The sequence below is a fragment of the Phascolarctos cinereus genome, unplaced genomic scaffold (assembly GCF_003287225.1).
Source record: "Phascolarctos cinereus isolate Bilbo 61053 unplaced genomic scaffold, phaCin_HiC Scaffold_9;HRSCAF=440, whole genome shotgun sequence".
Taxonomy (NCBI): domain Eukaryota; kingdom Metazoa; phylum Chordata; class Mammalia; order Diprotodontia; family Phascolarctidae; genus Phascolarctos; species Phascolarctos cinereus.
This window is the reverse complement of record NW_027556402.1, coordinates 86,076,741-86,102,929: the sequence shown is the minus strand read 5'-3', so window position 1 is coordinate 86,102,929 and position 26,189 is coordinate 86,076,741. Positions and strand designations below refer to the sequence as shown.

General features: G+C 37.2%; 1 protein-coding gene across 2 annotated transcripts in view; it reads left to right on the top strand.

Annotated features, from left to right (window-relative positions):
- Positions 1-26,189, top strand: part of PALLD (palladin, cytoskeletal associated protein) — a 545,699-nt gene that overhangs the window by 245,925 nt on the left and 273,585 nt on the right. For both annotated transcript variants that reach the window (XM_020997846.2, XM_020997845.2), the window contains exons 4-8: positions 4,895-4,961; positions 8,939-9,044; positions 12,221-12,295; positions 15,513-15,654; positions 17,068-17,091. In XM_020997846.2, coding sequence (XP_020853505.1) covers positions 4,895-4,961; positions 8,939-9,044; positions 12,221-12,295; positions 15,513-15,654; positions 17,068-17,091 — 414 coding nt within the window. The remainder of the gene's footprint in view (positions 1-4,894; positions 4,962-8,938; positions 9,045-12,220; positions 12,296-15,512; positions 15,655-17,067; positions 17,092-26,189) is intronic.

Sequence of the window (26,189 nt, the reverse complement as noted above, 5' to 3'; positions counted from 1 at the left end):
TTCCTGTCTCCAAATCCTAGGTTCTAACCACTCTTCTACCTAGCTTCAGGCTAGTGGAGATTAAGTCTAGAAAAGGTATTTGGGGAAAGATGGGGTGGGGGAGGGGGCTTGAATGCCACACTGAAGATTTAAGATTCTTATTCAGTAAGCTTTGGGAATCCAGCAAAGACTTATAAACAAGAATGTCATGATCTCAAAGCAAAGCTACAAGACTTAAAGGGCAGTATCCAGAATGAATTGAAGGAGGAAAGATTCAGGAAGAACTATTGTTGTCCCACATATACCAAAATAGTTAAAGCAGCATTTTTTTGTGGTAGCCAAAAACTGGAAATAAAGTGGGTGCTCATTGTTGGGGAATGGCTAAATAAATTGTGATATATGAATGAAATGAATTATTATATCATAAGAAACTAATGTAAAAAATTTAGAGACATGTGGAAAGATTTGTATGACTTGATGCAGAGTAAAGTAAGCAAAACTAAGTGAACAGTGAACACAGCTAGAACCATAATGTCAAGGGAAATAACACTGAAAATCTAAGAATTCATATTGCTGCAATGACATGCTTGGCTCCCCAGGACTGATGAATACACCTACTTACCTTTTCTCTTTACAAAGGTGGTGGGACTACATTTACAGAATAAGTCACGGCCTGCTAGATAGTGTTGTAGTTTATTTGGTTTAATTGTTTTTCCTCATTTGCAAAGTGTGCAGGGGAGGCCAGGGCAAGAGAAAGAAGGGAGGGATTATTGGGAAAATAAAGTGGTATTTTTTTAAGAACCATTAATAATATATATAATGGACATAATTTTTATATTTTACCACCTAAGTTTCAGCAGATAGATTTTATTCCTAAAACACAGGATTAGCTAAAGGAAATGCAAAAGTAATTCTATAAAACAATTATGATATTTATATTTGCTATTTATTTTGTTATTAATTGTATTTACATTTAATGCTACATGTTAGGTACTCCATCCAGGTGAACAAGTATTTAGGCAAGTTTTTTTTCCCCTAAAGATTAAAGAATCAGTAAATTTTAAGATATTAAAGTTTTAAAAGGCTATTATAACATTAAAAGGCTATATTATAATATAATTATAATTGAAGTATTAAGGATACAAATTCATGTAGGAACAATGTAAGTACAAAGGAAGGACAGATATGAAGTATATCAAAGGAAAAATCTATTTAACAATCAACTGATTAGATATCAGAGGCAAGGGTGAAGGTGAATTCAAAAAGGATTCCCTGGTTTCAAGTCATTCAGATAATGAAGATACCATTCACAGAAATAACCAAGACAGGAGAAAAGCTGGTTTGGGAGGAAAAATTAGTTCAAGTAGGATATTCAGATAGAGAAGTCTGTAATTGGAAATATGGATATTGAGCTCAATATTGAGCTAAGGATACATGTTACCCCATAGAGGTGTTAATTGAAGCTATGAATATTAATACAATTTCTAGTAATAACAGCTAGCATTTATATAGCACTTTAAAATTTGCAAAACACTATAAAAATGCTATCACATTTTATCTTCACAACAACCTAGGAGGTAGGTATTATTATTGTCCCCATTTTACAAATGAGGAAAGTGAGAAAGAGATTACTTGACTTGTCCAGGTTTAGAAAGCTAAAAAATATTTAAAGCTCCATTCACTGTACCGTGTGTGTGTATGCGTGTGTGTGTGTGTGTGTGTGTGTGTGTATGTGTGTGTAGAGGGAAGGAAGGAAGAAGAGAGGGAGGAAACACGGTGAAGACAAGAAAACTAAGGATAGAATCTTGGAAAATTCCTCCATTTAGAGAACAAGAGAAAAAAGATGAATGGTTCCAAGGTAGGCATCAAATCGGGATAATGCAGTGCCAGGGAAGCTACAAGTAAATCATCAATTGTGTCTAAGGCTTCAGAGAGGTCAAAGGCAATGAAGACTCATTTTGATGACTGTCATTCTGTTATCGCTACCTGGGCTGTTAATCTCCCTCTTCCTTAGCTATGAGAATCTTACGTATCTCCCTATATTGTTTGTGGTACATCTGCAGTTTGTAGTAGCACCAAAGTACTGGGTACTAGATAAATTAACAGGAGTTTTGGCTCCAGGATTATGCATGGACTGCTGTACAAGTAGAGAGAATACCTCTTGCTTATCATCTTCCTTAGGAATAAACTCAAGTACACCCTTGTAAAAGTTGAAGCTAAGGTCTGCACTGATACTAAATAACTAACATTTATAGAACACTTTAAGGTTTACAAAGCATATCTTATCTGATCCATACAATAGCCCTATTATCTCCATTTTACTTATGTAGAAACTGAGAGTAAAAGAAATTGTCACTTGCCTAGAGTCACACAGGTAGGAAGTGTCTGAGGCAGAATTCAAACTCAGGTCTTCCTGACTCCGAATCCAGCATTCTAGCCACCGTAGCACTTATCTGCCATGTAGATTTTGTGGCTCTAAGAAGCACTGAGAAGACAGGAGAACATTTCCATCTGCTGTGTATGACATAGAGGACTCCGTTGCTATTCATAGATCACATCTGAAGAGGCAAAGTATAAGTTGTATGAAGGGAGAAAGATCTTTGTCAGTGCAAAAAAGACAGCATCCGTATAGAGACTCACAATGCTCATGCTTTTCAGATCCTCTCAAAGTGAATGACACCATACAGATACACTTAGATTACAAACAATTACAGGCTTGAAGTTTATTACTGGTTACCTCTATATGGTGATTAGTGGTGCTAACTTAGATTGAACTGGCTCAGTCATCAATAGAGAGAAGCATCCTGGTGTTGTCCATATGGAGGATGTCAATGATGGGAACTCCTAGGTTTGGAAACTGACTCTACCATTGCAGGTTGGCACCATCTCGGCAACTTATAGTCTTATATGGACTTGAACCCAGATATTTCTAGCTTCTAAGGCCAACTATATGTTACGATACTTCTCTTACATGATACATACAGGCAACTATGATTTCATCAGCATGAGAAACTCCTATTTTGGATGCTCCTTCCAAAAATGCAGATATCAAGCCCAAGAACCAGTAGATCAGTCAACCAGCACTTATTAAGAACCAAGCATTATGTTAAGCACTGGGGAAGGCAAAAATAGATGCTCCCCCGAAGGAGTTCATATTCTAATGAGGAAGGCAACATGCAAAATTTATAAATACATATTCAAAATATACAAATACGCAAAATGTAGCTGAATAAATGGGAGGAAATCTCAGAGGGAAAGGCACTTGTACCTTGGGGCACCAGAAAAGGCCTTTTGGTGGTCATCCTTCATTCTTGAAGAGCCTCAATTTCCTTACTTGTAGAATGAAAAAAGATCAAATGTATGCTTTGTAATCTAGTCATTTCAGTTACGTGTCCTATCCCCCAAACAGAATGTAAGCCCTTCCAGAATAGTGCAGCACCTTAATTAAACTTTAGATCTTCCTCAACAGTGTTTTCCACAGAGTAATCATTTAATAGTTGAAGGATCAATTTTAACTGGTTTAGTTGACAAATTTCTAGCAGATTTGATACTTAATATAAGAAAGTTTAAGAAAGTGAACTTTCTTTTAAAATGTGCTATTACATTTTAAACATAAAAATAGAACTGTAGTACAAGGAGGGAGTGTGGTGAAAAGGCCTCTGGAGAGAGAGGACCAGGATTCAAACCTCACCTCTAACATTTACTTTATGTATGACCTTAGATAAGTCAATGAGTACACCAGACCTCAATGTGGTCATCTGTAAAATGAGGGAGTTGGATTAGATGTTTCCCTAAGGTCCTTTTCATCTCTAGATCTATGATCATAAGGTAGATCATAGATCTAGAACCTCTAGAAGCTACTTCACAAGGTTGTGATTAGTCCTCAGGCAGGTGTGTGCTGGAGCTGGCTCATACAGACTATTAAGAGCTAATGGTTAAATTTTTGGTGTGATCATTTATTCAGCAATTAGCAATACTACAAATCAGGGTTTAATTTATTGTGAGTTTTTTAAAATCATCTAGACTTAAGAAAGTGATGGGGAAAATGTTAACAATGCAAATTAAATTTAAAAGTGTGTCATGCATTTGGTGGGGGAGCCGTTTGTTAAACATTTACTAGCCTACTTTGTTCTCAAGTGAAGTGATTTATGTAAAGCATTCAGTAAACTTTAAATATCTATATGTGATCATGTGTATATTGAGTGAAAATAACAGATTATTTGTAAAAGATTATACATCTAAACCCTAATATCCTTCTTCTTTATAATTTCCAAACTAGTGAAACCAACTCTATATGTTAATTGTTTTCTAAAAGAACTCTTCAACTCTGAGCAGTCTGAAACATCATCTCTCTTACTGTATAAGCAAGCCGAAATGATACTTTAAACTTAGTAGTCAAGCATCAAGGTAACAGACGCTCCTGAGACAAACAGAAAAGCCAGTAAGATATAGAGGCAGGAGCAGTTAGGTGGTGCAATGGATAGAGCTCTGGCCTTGGAGTCAGGAGGATCTGAGTTCAAATCCAGCCTCAGACAATTGACACTTACTAGCTGTGTGACCTTGGGCAAGTCACTTAACCCCAATTGCCTAAGCAAAAAAAAAAAAAAAGATATAGAGCCAGCTAGGTAGTACAGTGGATGAAGTGCTGGACTTCTTTAGCAGAAAGACCTGAGTTTGAATTCAGCCCCAGACATTTAGTTGTGTGAGTAGGAGTGACTTAGCTTAATCAAGTTTTTAATTTTTCTCAGCCTCAGTTTCTTCATCTCTAAAATTGGGATAATAATAGGACTTATCTCCCAGGGTTGTTGTGAAGCTCAATTAAGATCCTTGTAAATTCCTTTCTAAACCTTAAAACACTATATAAATGCTATTGTTTATTATTGTTAAGATGCATTTTAAATTTTTTTTCTTCCAGGAGCCAGTTCATCAGATTCTGACAGTGAAAGTTTAGCTTTCAAATCAAAAGCTGGAGATATGCCACAGTAAGTAACTCCTCCCCACTACAGCCTTCCCATCTCCACCGTTATTAATTCCATTAATAATATGAAGATAATCTCTGTAATGAAAAATATCAGTCAATAGAAAGGGAGAGATTGAAAATAAGTGATAGAGTAGGAATGACAGAGAAGGGCAAATCTGTTGGAGGAGATGGGATGGAATCTGCCTTTTAGAACTTCTTGTATCTTTTAAAACCCTGCTAATATAGCTTTTTAATCCCTCCAGCTTACAGTGTCCTCTACCCTTCAAAAACTATACTTTTGTTCATATTTATTTTATATATATTTATATCTCATATATGTGTATACATACACATATATAATTTAATGAATACTTCTTTTATATGAATTTTATATATTTTTTCAAATTACATGTAAAAACAATTTGTAACTTTCATTTAAAAAAAAAATTTGAGTTCCAACTCCTTTCTTCTTCCCCTCCCCCCTCCTTGAGACAGCAAGCAACTAGACATAGACTATACATGTGTATCATGCCAAACATATTTCCATATTAATCATGTTGCAAAAGAAAATACAGCCAAAAAGACCAAGAAAAGTAAAGTTTTTAAAAGTATGCTTCCATCTATATTCAGATTCTGTCAGTTTTTCTCTGGAGACAGCACTGTTTATCATAAGTCCTTTGGAATTGTCTTGGATCATTGTATTGCTGAGAATAGCTAAATCATTCACAATCAATCATTGTACAATATTGCTTTCATCATATTCTGGTTCTGCTCACTTCACTCTGCAACAGTTAATGTAAGTCTTTCCAGGTTTTTCTGAGAGCATCCTACTCATCATTTCTTATAGCACAATAGTATCCATCACAATCCTATATCACAATTTGTTCAACCATTTCCCCAATTGATGGAGGATTTCCAGTTCTTAGCCACCACAAAAAGAGCTGCTTTAAGTATTTTTGTACAAATTAGTTCTTTTCACTTTTCTTTGACCTCTTTGGGCTACAAACCTAGTAGTGACATTTGCCCTCCAGAATGGTTGAACCAATTCACAACTGTACCAACAGTGCATTAGTGTCCCAATTTTTCCACATCTCCTTGGTTGTTTTCCTTTTCTGTTATATTAGCCAATCTGATAGGTGTGGTATAGTAGTATGTCAGAATTGTTTTCATTTGCATTTCTCTAATCAGTCATGATTTATAGTATTTTTTCATATGACTATAGATACCTTTGATTTCTTCTTCTAAAAACTGCCAGTTTCCTTTGACCATTTATCAACTGGGGAATGACTCATATTCTTATAAATTTGATTCAATTCTCTATACATTTGAGAAATGAGGCCATTATCAGAGAAACTTGCTATTAAAAAAAACTTCCCAGTTTTCTACTTTCCCTAATCTTGGCTATATTGGTCTTGTTTGGCAAAAACTTTTTAAATTTAATGTAATCAAAATTATCCACTTTATATACTCTAATATTCTATTCTCTATCTCTTGTTCGGTCATAAAGTCTTCCCTTACCTGTAGATTTGACAGGTATATTATTCTATGTTCCCCTAATTGGTTTGTGCTATCACCCTTTATGTCTAAATCATGTACTCATTTTGACTTTATCTTGATATATGGTGTGAGATGTTGGTCTATACCTAGTTTCTTCCAAAGTGCTTTCTGGTTTTCCCAGCAATTTTTGTCAGATAGAGAGTTCTTTTCCCGAAAGCTTGGATCTTTGCATTTATCAAACACTAAATTACTATGTCATTTACTGCGGTGTATTGTATACCTAATCTATTCAGCTGATGTGCCCCTCTGTTTCTTAGCTAGTACCAGATTGTTTTGATTACTGGTTTTTTTTATTAAGTTATTTTTAGTTTTCAACATTCACTTCCACAATATTTTGAGTTCCTAATTTTCTTCCCATCTCTCCCTTTCCCCCACCCCAAGATGGCGTGTATTCTGAATACCCCTTCCCCCAATCTGCCTTCCCTTTTATCACCCCCCTCCACCTTCTCTTATTCTCTTCCCCTTCTATTTTCCTGTGGGGCAGCATAGATTTCTATATCCCATTGCCTGTATATCTTATTTCCCAGTTGCATGTAAAAATAATTTTTAACATTTGTTTTTAAAACTTTGGTTTTCAAATTCTCTCCTTTCCTCTCTCCCCACCCACCTTCATTGAGAAGGCAAGCAACTAGATACAGGTTATCCATGTGTAGTCATGAAAAATACTTCCATAATAGTCATGTGAAAAACTAACTGTATTTCCCTTTATTGTATGCTGTCCCCCTTTTATTCTGTTCTCTCCTATGACCCTGTCCCTCCTCAAAAGTGTTTGCTTCTGATTACCCCCTCCCCCAATCTGCCCTCCTTTCTATCATCCCCGCCCCTTCTCTTAGCCACTTCCCCCCCTATTTTCCTGTAGGGTGAGATAGATTTCCATACCCAATTGAGTGTGTATGTTATTCCCTCCTTAAGCCAAATCCAATATTCACTCTTTCCCTCTCACCTCCCCCCACTTCCTCTCCACTGTAAAAGCTTTTTCTTGTCTATCTTATGTGAGATAGTTTCTACCTCTCCCTTCATCCTTCTCCCAGTATAATCCTCTCTCACCCCTTAATTTTATTTTTTAGATATCATCTCTTCATCTTCAACTCACTCTGTGCCCTCTGTTTGTGTGTGTGTGTGTGTGTGTGTATGTATGTATGTATATTTCCCTCCAACTACCCTAATACTGAGAAAGGTCTCATGAGTTACAAATAGATGATTACTGTTTTATAATATAGTATGAGATCTGGTACTGCTTGGCCACCTTCCTTCACCTTTTTTTCATTGATTCCTTTGATATTCTTGACCTTTTGCTCATTAATTAATGCTTCTTAATTGATATATTGTAGATAGAAAAATAGTCATTGAACATGAAGTGAGTTTTCAAGAAGGTAAGAGGTAATAGTTTATTTTTAAAGGAGCCAAGTCAAGTGTATCACCTATTAAAACCATTTCAAAGACAGTACTATATAAATAGATACAGATTGCTTTCATAGTCTCTAGCTGTCTTTTTTAGAGAGGCTCACCTCCCTAAAGGAGGAAGGAAACCATAAGAAGATTTGGGTAAAAAGCATTGCATCTTCCAGAGTTTGTTCAAATAAAACCTTGAAGCTATCAGCAAAGAAGCAACCAACATATCCATTTACTAGCTTTAATAAGCAGGGGCAACATGATATAAAGTGCTGGACCTTGAGCCAGGAAGATCAGCCTTCAAATCCTGTCTCAAATACTTCCTAGCAGTGTAATGTTTGGGAAGTCATTTAACATCTCCGAGTTTCAATTTATTCATCTGTCAAATTAGGATAACATACCTCAAGGGACTACCTCACTGGGTACTTGTGAAGCTCAAATAAAATAATTTATATAAAGTGTTTTGTAAAATTTAAAGTACTATAAAAATGAGTTATTCTCTTATGAGGAAAAAAGATAAGGATCCTGAAATACTGTCATCTTTACAAAATTAGCAGTTGGAACAATGACCAGCTGTTGGAAGATTTAGAAGAACAAACCAAAACTTTGAGACCCAAACTTAATGATTCCAAACATTTGCTCACTGATGGAGATTGGAATTCTGCCAGGTGTTTTCTCATCCTTTAGGATTTGTAAGGCAATTAACTCTTCTTTTGAGAATAGCTGAGTTGTCTGCATCTTACTTCTCTCTACTGTGTCTCTTGTGTTAAAAGTCTACAATAATCTATTCAAACTATATACCAATGATTGAAATTTGATTAAAATTTCATTACATTTTATCAAATTATTTTATTATTAAATTTTATTAAGTTTTAAAAATTTGATTGGCAGACTCCCATTGCTGAGGCACACTTCATTTTCAATGTATAAACTGAAATTTAAGCTCATCCTACTGTATTACCAACAAAGACAAGTTAGGAAAAAACACATTTTGATGCAGTGAATCCTTGAAAAATTTATGACTGACAGTTTGTTTTCCCATATTTTCAGAGCCCAAAAGAAAACAACCTCCGTTTCCTTAACAATAGGATCATCTTCCCCGAAGACTGGAGTGACTACAGCTGTGATTCAGCCCATCTCTATTCCTGTTCAGCAGGTATGTCTATTCTATAACCACAGTCATCCACTAGCAATATAACTTATTATATTAGTTGTAATTTGTATATAGTTATAACTAGTCCCTTAATATAATATAATGGATATTCTGACATTCTATTTAAGATGTACTGAGATTTAATAACTATTAACATACTTACAGATCTAGACCTCTACCCTTAATCTGCTCACTGTCTAACTGGAAATAAGACTGAAGAGAAATGAACATACCCTGAAGATGAAATACCTAATACGATGAATAGCAGCAATAAGCGAAAGGGAAATAATTCTCCTTCCTTTCAGCCCACTTAATTCCTAAACATGTTACTCATTAGACATTTTCTCCATTGGGAGCTCCTCTTCTCAACCAGAAGATACCTGAAAAACTGGAATGCATTCCTAAACAAACAATTTTCACAAACTGCATAAAGCATTTATTTGAATCTCACAAATATGAATCCCAAAAGTATATGTACACATGACCATTTTCCCCATCCTCCACAAAGAGCTACACAAGCAATAAAATAAGTAAAATTAGCAATCAACAATTTCTCCTTGCATAAAGTTGTACATTTTTACCAAAGTTGTAACTAGGATTAGGCCATTAGGATTTTGGCTCAAGATTCTAATATCCAGGATGATATATTTTGTTCCCAGGAAAGTCAACTGGCTTTGTACTTTTTGGAGATTACTGTTCCTACACATTCCTTTAGTCTTCCATAAACCTTCATGTATCATGACATTGTTCTCTTACCCCACCATAATCCAGATGCTTCTCTCCTGGGGACTTGCCTTCCTGACTCTGGCTATGTGAGGGCTACTTTCTCTCCAGCACATCTTCAACCACTGTTGGATTTTCCCCTATTCCACCACCCTTCCTCTTTTCCATTGTGGGACTCTAATACCCCATCTCCCTCACTCTCACTGTCCACCCTTCTTGCCCTTTCCAACCTCCTTTCCTCAAAGAATCCCTAGTTGCAATTCTAACTTTTATTTTACTTCATTACTTTTTCAATGGTGAGGAAAAGGTTAAACTGTTTATAATTACAGCCAGTCTAAGAGATGGTAAGTTTACTTTTTAAAAGAAATAGATAATATAAAATCAAAGTATCAGGGCACCATGATGAATACCCCTTTTAAAGATGATCTGCCATTTCTTACAAAGTGTCTCTCTTTATTCTCTTAAGCTGTAAAGTCATCCCTCATCATGGCTTGTCTACAAAAGACAGAATTATATCCATGCAGGGCATTTTCATTTGTTGAGAACTCATTAGGTGCTTGATGGCTACGTTCTATGATACATGAGATTTGCAGATCACAGAGTACTCACGAGCTTTCTTCCACAAGCTTCAAATCTACACGTACATTAGGTTTTACTAGCATGGGCTCAAAAGTTCATTTACTAATTAATTTGTTGATTGAGAAGGAGATTTAAGAAGTCACCCCCAAACTCCTACATAGAAATCAATATGGGGCATTGGAAAGAGCCCTGAAGTTAGAGTCATGGGACCTGAGTTCACCGCCTAGCTCTCCTACTTATGACCTATGTGACTTTGGACAAGTCGTTAACCTCTATGTACCTTGGTTTTATCATTTGTAAAAGTAGAGTTTGGACTAGATGGCCTTTGATGTCCTTTCCAGCTCTAGATTTCTGATCCTATGATTCTTCGGAATTTTAATCCGATCTTACATCTGTTACAACTAATGTTCAATATAATAATATGCCCTCCATCTTAGATCTGTGATTTCATCAATATGGGGAGTCCTTGGTGAGGAAACTCTACCATTGCAGATTAGTAATTGATCAGAAATTTAGGGTCTTAGAGAGTGGTCTATTGTACCAAGTAAAGATCATTCTTATTATTATTACTATTAGCATTTATTGAACACTTTAAAGTTTCAAAGGCATTTTCTGGAACTAGGTGCTATTATTTTCACCACTTTGCAGGTGAAGAACCAAAGTCCCTGAGAAGTTAAGAGACTTGCCTAAGGTTGTATAGTGTGTCCCAAAAGTATTAGTACAGTTGTGAATAGCAATATCTTCCTTCCAACCTCCCTTCATCCCTCCCTCCCTTGCTTCTGTACTCCCTCCTTCTCTTCCTTCCTTCATCCTTTCTTCTCTTCTTTCCTTCCTCCCTCCATCTCTCCTTTTCTTCCTTCTTCTCTCCCTCCCTTCATTTCTCTCTCTTTTCCTAATTTTCTTTCTTATTTCCTTCCTTTCTTACTTCTTTTTTCTCCCTCTTTTCATCCCTCCCTCTCTTCCTTCCTTACTTCCTCCCTTCTCAAAAATCTTAGTGCAGGTGGAAACCTTGATAACTTGGAATTCTAAGACTTTTGAGAGCCCTCTGTAGGGTCTGAGGCAGGAGTCTAGCCTGGGTTATCCTGACTCCTAAATCAAAACTTTCTTCCTTTCAACATCGTGCCTGAATCTGTTGGCTTCACCTATGTGATTCCCTGGCACATTTAGCTGAATAACAACTTAAGTAAGTTGTACGTAATTAAGCTTAGCAATACATATCCGAAATCTAGATTCTGAGAAAGTTAGGCTAATGCAAAATACATACTAGTTTCTGGTCTTTCTTTTCAACAAATTCAGAAATCACACCATTTTTCCTTGTGGGGATTACCACTCAGTGGAAGTTGTGACACCTCCTTTTCTCGAGCAACAATAACAAAATCCTTCTCTCCATTTCTTGCCTCTAATACGGGCTAACAATGATAGTGAATATTGCATTTCAGATCATTGAATGTAAGGTAATTAACTCTCCTTTCTAATGCTAATGCAATGAACTTGATTATTTTTAATAACCAACTTCAGACCCTATTTGAACATATATGCACATAGAGTATCACACATTTGAGAACTGTGGAAATAAAGTTCTTACGGGGTCCCAGACACAGAATCCTTTTGGAAATAGCTTTTAAACATACAATTCCCCTAAGGAAAAATATTTTACTGTAAATATTATCTTGATTATTAGAGTATAACAGATGTATAATAGGGAAAAGGTACTAGGTTTGGATTCTTTGAGCAGCTCAGGAGCATTGGCTATAGCAGGGATTTCTTTCAGAGGGCTAGATTGCCTGATCAAAGCATTGCCCTTCCTTTCCCCCTAACCCCCATCTTCAATTATATGTGTATTTAACATTGTGATCAAAAGGATTTTGATTTTTCAGGTTCAAAGTCCTACTTCGTATCTCTGCCGACTAGATGGAGCCAATTCTTCATACACTCTTCCCATTTTTACAAAGGTTTGAGATCTGCTATGTTCATTCTCTGTGTTTGTTTTTGTCCCTAGCACAAGTTGGATATAGGATAACACTGAATTTTAAAAGTAAAATAAACAGCTCTATGGTATCTTAGTAGGACATTGCTTGATGTATATGCTAATGACTCTTTTGTAGCCAAGTCCACCAGTATTTATTGAGCACCTACTATAGTCAAGTACTGTAGAAGTGTAAGGAAGAAGCAGCAGCCATGGAAGTATTTCCCATATAATTGGGGGGAAATAAGACATATGGAGAAAAATATATATGAAGAACAATAGGAGACCAAAGGATTTGGAACTGGAAGGAACCTCAAAGACCTAGTACAACCCACTTATATACTGGTGAGGAAACTGAGGCCAAAGAAAGTTATCTGACACACCCTAGGTCATCCAGGTAGTAAAAACAAAGAGAAGATTCAAACCAATTTAGGGCTTGTAGCTCCAAATCCAGGGCTATTTCCACTAAGTCACTGCCCATGAATTGTGTGGTAAATTGTTTGGCACAGACTACAAGTACAAAAGGAATTTTAGAGAATTGGCTCTTGGTTAAAGAAACTAGCTCCCTATCTTTCAACCATATCAAGAAAGCAGAACATGATGACTCTTTAGGATTTAGCAACTCCCAAGGAAGAGAATAAATCTCTCTGATCAATCAAAAAGCTGTGCATGTCAGTAGATTCTGAGTCAGTTCTGTGGTCTCTTGGTCTGCCTTCCAGAATCAGTCTGGTGAGATTGGCCCTTGGTCCTGCACTAAATTCTTCCAGCGCTACAAGCCTTACCAACTAGCTTCATGCATTTGGCTATAGCTTATGTCAGAAAGAAAAACCATTTCCCTTACCAAGGAGCCAAGTTTTAACCAATGTTTTGACTGCCTCAATGCCTTGGAATCTGGGGTGAATGCATCCAAGGTTTATGGAATCTGTGCCTCTTTAATAAAATATCTCCTAAGCCAAATGAATATCTATCTTCTTAAAATGACCTCAAAAGATTATTTAGTGCCTCAAAAGACTCAAAAATTAAAATTATTTACCTCTTACATAAAATCTACACTAGATCTGGGGTTATAGAGCTCATCTAACTCAACCCTCTCATCTTACAGATAACAAATGTTAAGGGACAAAGGATAACAAGTAGAAGAGCAGAGATATGAACCCAGGAGCTCTGACTCCTGAAATAGCAGCATTTTCTCCACCACACCATGCTGCCTCCCACTTGATAGTCCAAGCCCCACGATCAGCACTTACCCTGAAATAATCCTTTGAAGACACTCTTCTAGGGAACCTGTCCCCCAGATATAAAATTTAGTAAAACCAAGAGGTTTCCCATAAGAAACAGAATGTGTTGGGGCAGCTAGGTGGCGCAGTGGATAGAGCACTGGCCCTGATGTCAGGAGGACTTGAGTTCAAATCCAGCCTCAGACCAAACACTTGACACTTACTAGCTGTATAACCCTGGGCAAGTCACTTAACCCCAGTTGCCTAAAAAAAAAAAAAGAAAGCAAGAAAGAAACAGAAAGTGTTACCACAAGTTGGAAGATAGGTAGAGACGAAGAGCAGGAAGACAGCAGAGACAATCAGTCAGCTTAACACTGAGTCCATGGCCAGCTTCTAAAAGGAGAGCAAGCTGAAGCTTCAGGGCCAGTATTTCTAAACTGGCGCTATACCGTAGAATCATCAGAAGAGAGAGCAAATCATTCAGGTGACATCTCTCTGCGAAAAAATAGTGCAGCTCTCAGAAGTTTGATTTTTGGATGACTATCCTTGGTGTCTCTGTTCCCTTGTTTGTATATATTTCTGGGCTATCAATTGTAAGTCTTAAGGAATAAGATATATTGAAGGTTTGGGCAATGACAACATTGTCACAAGGTCATTTGACAACTTCATCATTGACAAATCTGAGTCCTCCGTAATCCTGTTCCAGAGGTTGCAAGACTCTGATAGTCAGAAGTTATGGAAATTTTATATAAATGCACCTTTGTGAATAACCAGAAATGGTGAATAAGAATGCATTCTTTCACTTAGAAGTCTCACAAATTGATCTACATTTCCAAAGATTTCACTGATCTATCCCCACCACCACCACACACCTTTTCCAGATTTAGCATTCCAGAACACACTGTTCAAAGGTTCTTATTCCCAGAAGACTTACAGAACTAGAGAGGCCATTTGTCAAATGGTTCCTTTCTCCAGGATGTAAATAAGAGTGCAATTCTTAATACAAAGTCTTCCAGTTGGTCTATATACAATGTTCTTCCCCAAAAAACATTGCCTACCTTTCAGTGACTCCTCATGTTTCAGTGGCATTTATAAGGTGTGGTAACCTTTTGTCCAGCCTAAGTAATGAAACTAATACCATTTACATTTCCAAAAGTTTAAGTAGACTCCAATCTATGGACTAAGAGTTTCAGATTTTCCTTAAGTTGTTAACTAACCTTAGAGATAGATAAGTAAGGGGAAAGGGTGTATGTTTTTTTGCACCTTTGGATTTTTGATATCACATACAAAAGATCTACCTCTTCTATTATACCTTCAGAATTAACTTCCTTTCTTATCTAGGTAAGGTTTTCTAAAACTTCTTTCTGGTGGTCCCACAGTTCAGTGCATTATTGCCTTACTGAAACCTGGAAAACAAAACTATACCAAATTACCCTCTTCCTCAAGAAGCCTGGAGCTGGGAGGTGGAGAGTACATACTGAGGAGAGAAGGAAGAAGGAAGAGGAAAAAAAAAAGAATTGTGCTTGTTAAAAACTAAACTGACTTCTCTGTTGTATAAACTTTATATTTTGTTTTTATGGGAATCTGTTAACTCTGACTGCATTCATTACAGAAAGAAGTTTGTATTCTAGTTGCCTAGTGACTTGAAGAGCAATAGGATGAGAGGAATAATTAGAAAGATAAGGATAGAATTAATAAATGTGTGTTTTGCAAAATGCAGTGAAAATTACAAAGCCAGAACAAATACAATTTTTTTCATGGTTTATGGTATTCAAAAACCATTTGAAAAAGCAATTTGCTAATGTAAGTAAATTCGTTTTTAGAAAAACCTGATAATCTGCTGATTTAATTTCCACTTGACTCACCAGTTATTATTTTGTGACCTAATTTTTTTTTCATTTTTCTGTATTATAATTGCTTCTTTTCTTCTGTTTAATTGAGGGGGGAGGACAAAAGTTTGATTGGGAGCATTCCTTAAAATTTCAGGAACTGCAAAATATAACAGCTTCAGAGGGACAAGTAGTTGTCCTGGAGTGCCGGGTCAGAGGAGTACCCCCATTGCAAGTCACATGGTTTCGGGAAGGTATCGAAATTCAGGACTCTCCAGACTTTCGGATTTTACAGAAAAGTAAGTGAAAGGGAACTGCATGAGGTACATGACAGGTTACATGACATGTCCAGCATACCATAGCTAATAAAAATTAGGGGGAAGACTCATACATATGTATGTGAGTCAACCAACATTTATGAAGCATCTAGTATGTTCCAGGAACTATGTGCTATATGCATGTGCATGTGTATGCTTCACAGATATCTGTGTGCATATATGTGCATATGTAGGCATGCTCATGTGAGCTGTGTGCATTGTATACTTGTGTTGCGTGTCTGTCTTCCTTCCATCCATCTATCCACCCATCCACCATCCATCCATCCATCCACCCATCCATCTCTTTATCTATCTATCTATCTGGAAATCTCAGAGAAGAAGACGCAGATCAGCAATTGTTCTGCAACTAATGTATTTCAACAACACTTGTGTATTCCGTGTATTCATGTGCATATGTGTGGATGTGTGTGTGCATTGTGTATATGCATGTGTATGTGTAGGAAGAAAAGCAGCATAGTATCATGGCTAAAAAACTGATCTCAGAGTCATGAAGACCTGAGTACAACTTCTGTCTCTGACTGTGTGAACTTAACAATCTCTCTATGCCCTCAAGTGTCTCTTAGGATATGGATTCTTTTTTTTTTTTTGGCTAGGCAATGGGGTCAAGTGACTTGCCTAGGGTCAAACAGCTAGGAAGTGTCAAGTGTCTGAGGCCTGATTTGAACTCAGGTCTTCCTGACACCAAGGCCGGTACTGCCACCTAGCCACCCCCTAGGATATAGATTCTTAACCTGAAAGTCAATGGACCCCAAAGCATCTGTGGTTAGATTTGAGCAGGCTTGTGAACTTGGACGGGGAAATATTTTTATAACTATTTTGATATAATTGGTATATTTTGTAATTGTATGTATTTTATCTTATGCATTTAAAAACATTCTAAAAGGGAGTCCATAAGCTTCACCAGACTACCTAGGGGTCCATGACACACAAAAGGCTAAGAATGGATGCTCTAAATATATTAGTTGCAGAACAATTGCTGATCTGCATCTTCTCTGAGATTTCCAGACAGATAGATAGATAAAGAGATGGATGGGTGGGTGGAAGGAAGAAAGAAAGAAAGGAAGGAAGGAAGGAAGGAAGGAAGGAAGGAAGGAAGGAAGGAAGGAAGGAAGAGAGAAAGAGAGAGAGAGAGAGAGAGAGAGAGAGAGAGAGAAGAGAGAGAAAGAGAGAAAGAGAGAAAGAAAGAAAGAAAGAAAAGAAAGAAAGAAAGAAAGAAAGAAAGAAAGAAAGAAAGAAAGAAAGAAAGAAAGAAAGAAAGAAAGAAAGACATTTTGAGCATTGTAAAGGTCATCAAAAGGCTGGGGGTGCTTAATATAAATGTAACCTATTCTAATAGTTTTTCTTCTCTTACTTTTTCCCTGATGTGGCAAGCAGAACCTCGATCCACAGCTGAGCCTGGTAAGAATCAGTTTTCTTAAATTGGCTTTCCACATTCAATAGTTCTTTGTATCTGTACTGAAGATGTAAAGAGAATACTGTTTTTGCTACACGTGAAAAATGTGAAACCCCTTAAAGATAATCTTATTATCATAGGGTTGGTACACTGTGTTTTACATCAACTGTGTTATTGGTTTTTTTTAAAAGAGTCTCATTTGGACAAGGGGGAGAGTCCAGCAAATTAACAGTGTTAAAATTTTTAAAAAAGATAATAATCCTTGTATTTAGAAAGCTAATTAAACTAATGATGAAAAACAATCCTCCGAAAATTCCTGTGCAAAAATTATATTACAGTTTCATAAACCCAAACCGCTAAGTGCTAGTCTCCCCATCCCACTTATGTTTCTCAAATGCAAGCAGAGCTAGCATGCCCAGCCTGTGTGTTCTCAGTACATATTTCTATAAACTCTTACCATTCCACAACTGTGAAAAAGTCTTCTTGCCCCAGGGTTCTCTTTGAACCCCTAGGTCACTGGACCTCATTAGAGATCTAGGGTATCTGTCCTACTGCATTTAGTTCAGAAACTTAGGCATCCAATGCCTAATCCGTAACAGATCACATAATTATCCCCTAGGGATAAAAGTCTCAAAACAGTGTGGAAGATTTTACCTAAAGGTTCCAAGAGTTTGTAGCTCTCAAATGCACTTTATTTTTGCCTTATTCCCTTCCATCCTCACTTTCTCAACTTCACCCCTCAGATACATTGTTACAGTAGATGCCTGAAATGCTAACATCTTAGCATTATGTTTGGTTTGGTTTGGTTTTTTAAATCACTGTCTTTGCTGCTCAGAAGGTAAACATTAATGCATGCTAAGTAATAGCCTTAGGAAAAAGCTGAAATTGATCCTTTTTTCTTGTCCCAAGACCCAACTAGATAGAGCATATCTTCCCACTATGTGTCAGTCACTACATCAAGTGCTGCTGTGAATTTATGAAATTATATAAATATACAAAGCTTCAAATTGTGGCATTACAAAACACTTTTCTACTATATGGAACTAATCACTGGGGTACCATCTACTCCATGATCCATGATCTAATATGGAAAATCCTACAAGGAGTGGTTATATAGGCATCTTTTATATAAAGTTTGTAATGGCTTTTAAATGAACTCTTAAAGTTTGATAAATTCCAGAGCAGAAGCCAAATACTCCCATTGCTCCCTAGGGGATTATTTTAATGGGGAAGAGGAAGGAGAGAGAATTAGCTAGACTTTTATGTCCTTTTGTTGTCTGTATACAAAAAAAACCTAAAATGTTTGGCCTGTGAGTACTGCTACTGGGACTAATTAAGCCAACTCCTGATATTATTTTTTAGATTCTTAACAGAGCCATGTGTTTACTTTTTTTCATAAAATTATTATCCTTTGTAGCCATCTCTGCTTGTGTGGGTGTTCTGGGAACAGTTGTTGATGATGCATTAACTTGGCTCAAAAATTGCAAGGCAACAATCAGTTGGTAAACTCAAATTACTCATTTAAAATTCAAACCTTGGTTTCAATAGATGTGATTGTTTTGAAATAAAAACAATCTAAAAACTGGGTAAGAAATAGTAGATTTAGGAGAGAAGAGAAAAATGCCCTGAAAATAATGAATGATGCTGGCTAGATGATAGTACAGTTGTATAAATCTGGGATTGATAGAACAACTAGACTCAAAGAATCTTATCAATAGGGATTTGTGAGGTTTCAGTGGAGGAACACAATGCTGTGTCCTTCTAATCAACAAGTCTTTATTAAGTGCCTACTGTGTGCCAAGAACTGTGATACAGTTACATACAGCCAAACAATATCTACTTGCAAGCATCTGACATTCAAATAGGATTAATTCCTTTCTTTTCAACATTTTAATTAGTGACTTGGATCAAGGTATAAATGGCACAGGTTTTTCAGACTTATAGGCGATGCCAAATAGAGCAGTAGATATAATTTATCAGACTGCAGAATTGGACTACAAAAAAAATTGACAGATTAGAATGATGGACTGAATCTAATGAGATGACGTTAATACAGATAAACATAATTGTATGCTTAGATTCAAAAAATGAATGCAAACTTTTAAGATGGAGAAAGTATGACTAGATAAAAATACACGTGAAAAAGAAACAGTGATTTTAGCAGACTGGAAGTTCAGTGTGAGTCAGGATTGAAAACTTGGCAGCCAAAAAAGCTAATGCATTTCTAGGTTGCATCAGCAAAAGCAATAGTGTCCAGAATGAAGGAAGTTATAGTTCTGATGCCAAAATCAGGCCACATCTGGAGTGCTGTGTACTGGTCTGGTCACCACATTTTAAGAAGGCCATTGATTAGCAAAAGATCATGCAAAGTAGGGCAACCAGGATAATGAGTGGACTCAGAAACATACCACATGAGGAGCAACTAAAAGAACTGGAAATATTTAGACTGGAAAAGAGAAGAATTAAAAGGGACACAGTAACTGTTTTTAAGTTTTTGAAATACTGTCAGGTGGAAGAGGGATTAGATCTATTGTACTTGGCCCAAGACACCTCAGAACTAGAAACATTGTAAGGACCCAAAGTTAGAGTCTAGAAAAAGAAAAACTTCCTATCTATTAGAGCTGTCCTAAAATAAAGTGAGCTGCCTTAGAAGTAGTGGGTTCTTTTTGACAGAAGGTTTTCAAAGCAGACCCTTGTCAGGAATGTTGGAGGGGGAATTTTCCATAGAGGTGAAGGGTCAATCACAAAGCCGCAGAGATCTCTGTCAGCTCTGAGACTGTACAGCAATTCGCAGATGGTGATCACAGAGAGAGCTTCACACCAAAAGGGACCCTTGCTCATGTCCACAGTCTTGGACGTTCTTTCAATGAAGGATTTCTGAAGCTTCTGGCATTGAGTTTTCAAAGTGACTCTCTTGGTATGTTTCAGCCCCAAACCACACAGAAGATATCAATAGCCTGCCTTTCAGAAACTGCTTCCATATAAGGAACTGCTTTCAGCATGAAGTTACACAATAATGTAGAAAAAGACATGTCGTAAAAGGCTTGCAAGCAATAGCTTTTGAGTAATTTATGAAGTATTTTCTCATGTGTCTCTCTTACATCTTCTTCTTCTTTTTTTCCACTTCCACTACAATCACCTAAGTTCCAGCCCTTGACTTTTGTAATGGCCCCCTAACTAGCTATTCTATGAGTAATCTCTTTCCTCTCCAGTCCATCTTTCACCCCACTGACTGAAAAATCTTCCTAATGTACAACTGATCACATAACTCCTCTATGCCAGACTTACCATTGGTTCCCATTGCTTACTGAAAAAAAAGTATAAACTGCTGATTCTGATATTTAAGGCTCTCCAGAATTTGGAGGCCCTAAATCTCTAGCCTCATCGCCTACCATTCTTCTTCATAAATTCTACACTCCAGCCAAATGGGATTATTCTCCATCCACCATTCTCGTGCCATTGTCTTCTCTCTCATTACCTTTGCTAATGCTTTCATACTTAGAAAGGATTCCTTCCCCCACCCACCCAATCCATTTATTAAATGTCCCACTTTTTCTGGAAGGCCCAACTCTCCTGCCATCTTTTCCTCCTATTTCTCTGACACTTCCTTTACCCCTATTCCTGCCTCAGCTGGAAGAGATCTTTTCCATCTCTGGTTTTTCTTTACCTGGGCTTTTCCCTTGAACTTGTCCTTTTGCTATATCCCAGTGATGTGTATTTATCTTTCCTATCTTTGATTTTAAACTCCTTTATGAACCTTGGCAAGATCCATGTCACATCTGTCTTTGAATTTCCAGTCAGCAAAGTAAAGCCAACCCTATCTTTTATTTAAGTAGGTGCAGGATAAATGTTTGTTGACTTGGATTGAGTTATTGAATTCTGTATCTCCTTTCCCATACTCTATACTTTCTTACTTAAGGTTTTTTATTCTATTTGGTCTGAAAACATTTCAGAGAGAATTATTTCTTTTAACAATTTTCCATTTAAATCATAGCAATAATAATCTCTGTGAATTAGCAAGAGTTGGTGCTAGAAATATTTGACGCATTTTTATGCACACTAAATATAATTTATAATCAATAGGGACTTAGATACAAAGTGCCTCACTCTGACTTAAGTTGTTACCTATATGTAATTTTTTAGCATACTTTTCCAAATTGGTACCTTTTTTTATGGTGAATTACTTAATGCTTTTAAAGGTGCTTTTAAAAATAAGGAAATACAGTATTGCATTCAGTGACAAGAATGCCACATTAATCAATTAGCAAACATTTATTAAGTGTCTACTACGTTCCAGAGCAGGCACTGGAGATATAAAGACAAAAATGAAATGGTCCTTGCCCAGTTTAAGGAAATTACATTCTAATGGTGGAGATACCATGTTTATATAAAAAGAAAATCCATGAGAAGAAAAAAAAATAAACAAAGGGATGTGGATGCACATTACTTATGTCAAATGTTGCACATGGTCTTCAGAATAACCCAGATATTAATACAAATTTATATTTAAGAAATATCCCCAGCACACTGTACAAAACCAAAGATATCTTTTAATACATAGTCAAATGTTTCCTTCCCCTACTCTGTCAACCAAAAATACAAAATAAAAAAGATGTTAATGTATTTCCTTTATTTAAATCATCTGATAAATATATTCAATAAGGCATTCCATGTTTTAGAGAATATAATATTGTCTAAATTTAACCAACTAATATATTTCTAAGCATAAGATCCCTTGTAAGTTATATCCTAGATGCATGGAAAAAAGAAAAATGGAGAAGACTGCCAGATGGTGAATTAGAAAAGCCTGGGCCAGTGTTATTTTCAAAAAATTAAATGCAGACAGCTTCAAGAATTACATAAAAGATTCACCATTAGTAATATATTGTATTTCTTCATATTCTCTTTCTCTGTCTCTTTCTCTCTCTCTATCTCTCATCCTCTCTCCCTCTTCCTCTCCCTCTCCCTCTCTTCCCTCCCTTCTTTCTCCTTTCCTCCCTCCTATCTACCCTCTTTTTCCCCCCCCTTCTCCTTGTCTCACTCTCTCCTTCCCTACACAGTAGTACACAGATTATTATAAACTTCTAGATATTCTAATTATTCCTTGACTGGGATTCACTGGTACCATGATGCAGCTTCTATAGGTTAACAAATGTGGGTGAAGGAAAGCAATAGCCAAGTTTCTCCCCACGAGCTCATGAAGCCTTGATATGATGTTGAAACAGGTTTTTCTTGTCACTGCTGTATTTTATCTGTCTAATGGGTTTTACACTCCCTTCTTGTCTAGACGGAAGTCAGCCTGCATCACAAATCTTTCCAAATGTTTTGTGAATTAATAGCTAGTCAGCTTACTTGAGTCCAACATCCGTTTGTCAGATTACCTGCTCTGTGCTGCTGCCTTGACATTCTAACTTCATACTGATTGAATCCTTCAAAGAATAGTCTGCTCAGGGGAAGGAATAAGGCAAGTGTCCCACTCGCCAGCTGTTGATGCCTTGGCTATTACTCAGCTGTCTGGATACAGCCACAAACTGTATTGAGTTACTACATTGCCACTGTCTAAGGGTATGGAAAAAGAAAAATGTCAAAAATAACTTTTCCTAACTGGCCAGGGAGTCATACATATGCAAGCATAATGTCTTCTGCTTCCAGGGCAGTTCTCTAGAGACTAGTCCTGCTTGCCTTGGACTTTGCTGATTAGACTCTAGGTCTGCAACTACAAAGTAGAAAATAACCACTGTGCAATGGGTAAATTGTACTGAGCAAGCAAATGTCATTGTATCAAGGTTGTGTTGTGAAAAGGGAAAGATCACCAGACACCCTGGTACACCCTAGTGTTGTGTCTTGGGCTTACTGGGCAATGTCATACATTAGAAAAGATATTGACTCTAGAGTTAGAGGACCTAATCAAATGTTACCTCTGCTGTGACCTTGGGCAATTCAAATCTCCTCTCTGGGCCTCAGTTTACTCATCTGTAAAACGCAAGTTTTGGATTAAATGCCTTCTAAGGTCTCTTCCAGTTCTAGATCTATGTTCCTAATACTTGGACTGCTCTACCTTTATTAAATTACAGATCTATCTTCTTTAGACCTAGAAGAGAGAACCCTAAATTTAGAATTGACCTCAGGTTCTATTCCCAACTCTGATACTGAGTAACTATATGACCTTGGATAAGTCATTTAACCACTTGGTGCCTTAATAACCTCATTTGTAAAAAAGTTGATGATAATACTTCACCTACCTCACAGAGCTTTGGAAACCTCAAAAGTACATGATAATGTGAGCTGCCGGTATTATTGAAATGATATAGCAACTCACAGCAAGACTGAATCCCAGGTTTAGCAAAAGGGATGGAAAGGGGATGTCATTATCAAAAATAACCATTAAATAAGAGTTGTTTAGTTATATCTGACTCTTCATGACCCCATTTTGGGGTTCTAGAGTGGTTTGCTATTTCTTTCTCCAACTCATTTTACAGAGGAGGAAATGAAGCAGAGTAAGTGACTTACCCAGGGTCACACAGCTAGTAAGTGTCTGAGCTGGATTTGAACTCATAAAGTTGAGTCTTCCTTATTCTAAGCACAGTGAACTATTATTGACTCACCATATTCTCTTGAGAATAACAAGAGTGAGACCTGCCCTTAAGGAAGAGGCACTAAGACTTACATATAAGAAAATTAAAGAATTATACAATTTGTATGTGTGTATGATACTGCAGTAGAAAGAACACTGGAGGGGTTCTATTTCTGGGAGCCAAGATAGTGGAGCAAGAAGTAAGTTGCTCTCATACTTTCTTATTGACCCCTGAAAGCCCAGAAAATATCACCCCAGCAAAAAACCTGGAACAGCTGAGCCAACAGAAAGACAGGTTACAGCGGTCTGGTAGCCCAAGAAGCTTGGGGGATTAATGGGAAAGGCCCCTCTAGCTCTGGGGGAGGGGGAGCAATACAGGACAGGAGGCATCCCAGCAATCCAGCAGCAAGCCCCACCCCAGCAAATCAGGGGAGATCCTGTACCCCAGGGTGGTGGAGCAGGTAAACACAAACACCAGGACTCCCCCTACCCCATTTCTCCCCCTGCCCCACCAAGTGCTTCAGCACAGGCAGTAGACACCAGTAGTCACCAGCTTGGAAAACCACCATGTGCACCAGTGTTCTCCAGCAGCTATTCTCCCAGCGCTTCAGCACAACTCCAGGAGGCACAGCTGTTACACATCCTCCAGCAGCCAAACATTCAAGTGCAAGGCCCAGGTGAGCAGGAGACAAACATTCAAGTACAAGGACTGGGTGAGCAGGCATCCCCCAGGGGCCAGACTCCTTACCCCCACCCCGAGAGCTCCAGTATTGCTGACCAGGTAAGCTGCCAGACTCCTAAAGCCTCCAACTGCCAGCACCTGAGGCCTCAGCACACAAGGCCCCCCTGGCCCCCAAAACAAAAAAGTTCAAGAATAAGGAAGGTCAGTGCTTCCTGTGCTCCAGCAGGAGAGTTCAACTCCAAAAGTCAGGAATTAGACAAACACCATGAGCAAAAAAGCAGAAATGGACAGTGACCATAGATTCTTATTATGGGGACAGGGAAGATCAAGGCACAAATTCAGAAGAGGACAACATTATCAATACACCCACATATGAAACCTCAAAGGAGAATATGAACTGGTCTCCAGCCCAAAATGCCTTCTTGGGAGAGTTCCAGAAAGATCTTGTTGTTGTTTTTTTAAATTTTTTAAATTAATTTATTAATTTTTCATTTTCAACATTCACTTCCATAAATCAAGAAGGATTTTAAAAGTCAATTAAGAAAGGTAAAAGAAAAATTGGGAAAAGAAATGAGAGGTATGAAAAGAAGAATCAACAGCTTGGAAAAGGAAGGACAAAAATTGACTAGTCCTTAAAAAGTAGAATTGGCCAAATGGAAAAGGAGATGCAAAATTTAATAAAAGAAAACAATTTGTTAAAAATAAGAATTGGCCAAGTGAAAGCTAATGACTGTATGAGAGATCAAGAATCAGTCAAACAGAAACAAAAGAATGAAAAAGTAGAAGAAAATGTAAAATACCTCATTGGTAAAAACAACTGACCATGAAAATAGATCCAGGAGAGACAATTTAAAAATTATTGGTCTACCTGAAAACCATGATTGGGAAAAAAAAAAGCCTGGACATCATTTTTCAGGAAATCATCAAGGAAAACTGCCCTAAGGTCGTAGAACCAGGAGGTAAAATAGTCATTGAAAGAATCCACCTATCACCTCCTGAAAGAGATTCCAAAATGGAAATGCCAAGGAATATTGTAGCCAAATTCCAAAATTACCAGGTCAAAGAGAAAATACTGCAAGCTGCCACAAAGAAACAATTTAAATATCATGGAACCCCAGTCTGGATTACACAGGGCCATGCAGCTTCTACATTAAAAGATCAAAGGGCATGGAATACAATATTCCATAAGGCAAAGGAGCTTGTATCACAACCAAGGATCAACTACCCAGGGAAACTGAGCATAATATTTCAGGGGGAAGATGAATAATCAATGAAATAGGGTACTTCTAGACCTTCCTGACGAAAAGGGCAGAGCTGAATGGAAAATTTGATCTTCAAATACAAGACTCAAGAGAGGCATAAAAAGGTGGTAAACAGGAAAGAAGAAAATAACAACATGTTATTAATAAGGGCAAACTGTTTACATCCCTACAAGTGAGAACTGTATTGTTATTATGCCGTTTAAAAGGGGTATACATGGAGGGTATGGATATAAGTTGACTTTAATGTGATAATTAAAAAAAAATCTAATTAAGTGGTGAAAAGGGATTGTCCTGGGAAAAGAGGAAAAGAGGAGGCAGACAAGGGTAAATTACAACACATAAAAAGGCAAGAAAACTATTATAGGAGAGGGAAAGAAGGCAGAGAGATGAGCATTATTTGAACCTTACTCTCATTCAGATTTGGCTTAAAGAGGGAATAACATAATCAGTTAGGTATAGAAATCTAACTTACCCCATAGAAAGGGAAAGAGGAAAGAAGATGGAGGAGTGGATAGAAGTAGTAAGGGGAAAGGAAAAGAAAAGGGAGTTGATAGAAGGGAGGACAGACTGAAAACAATAGGATGT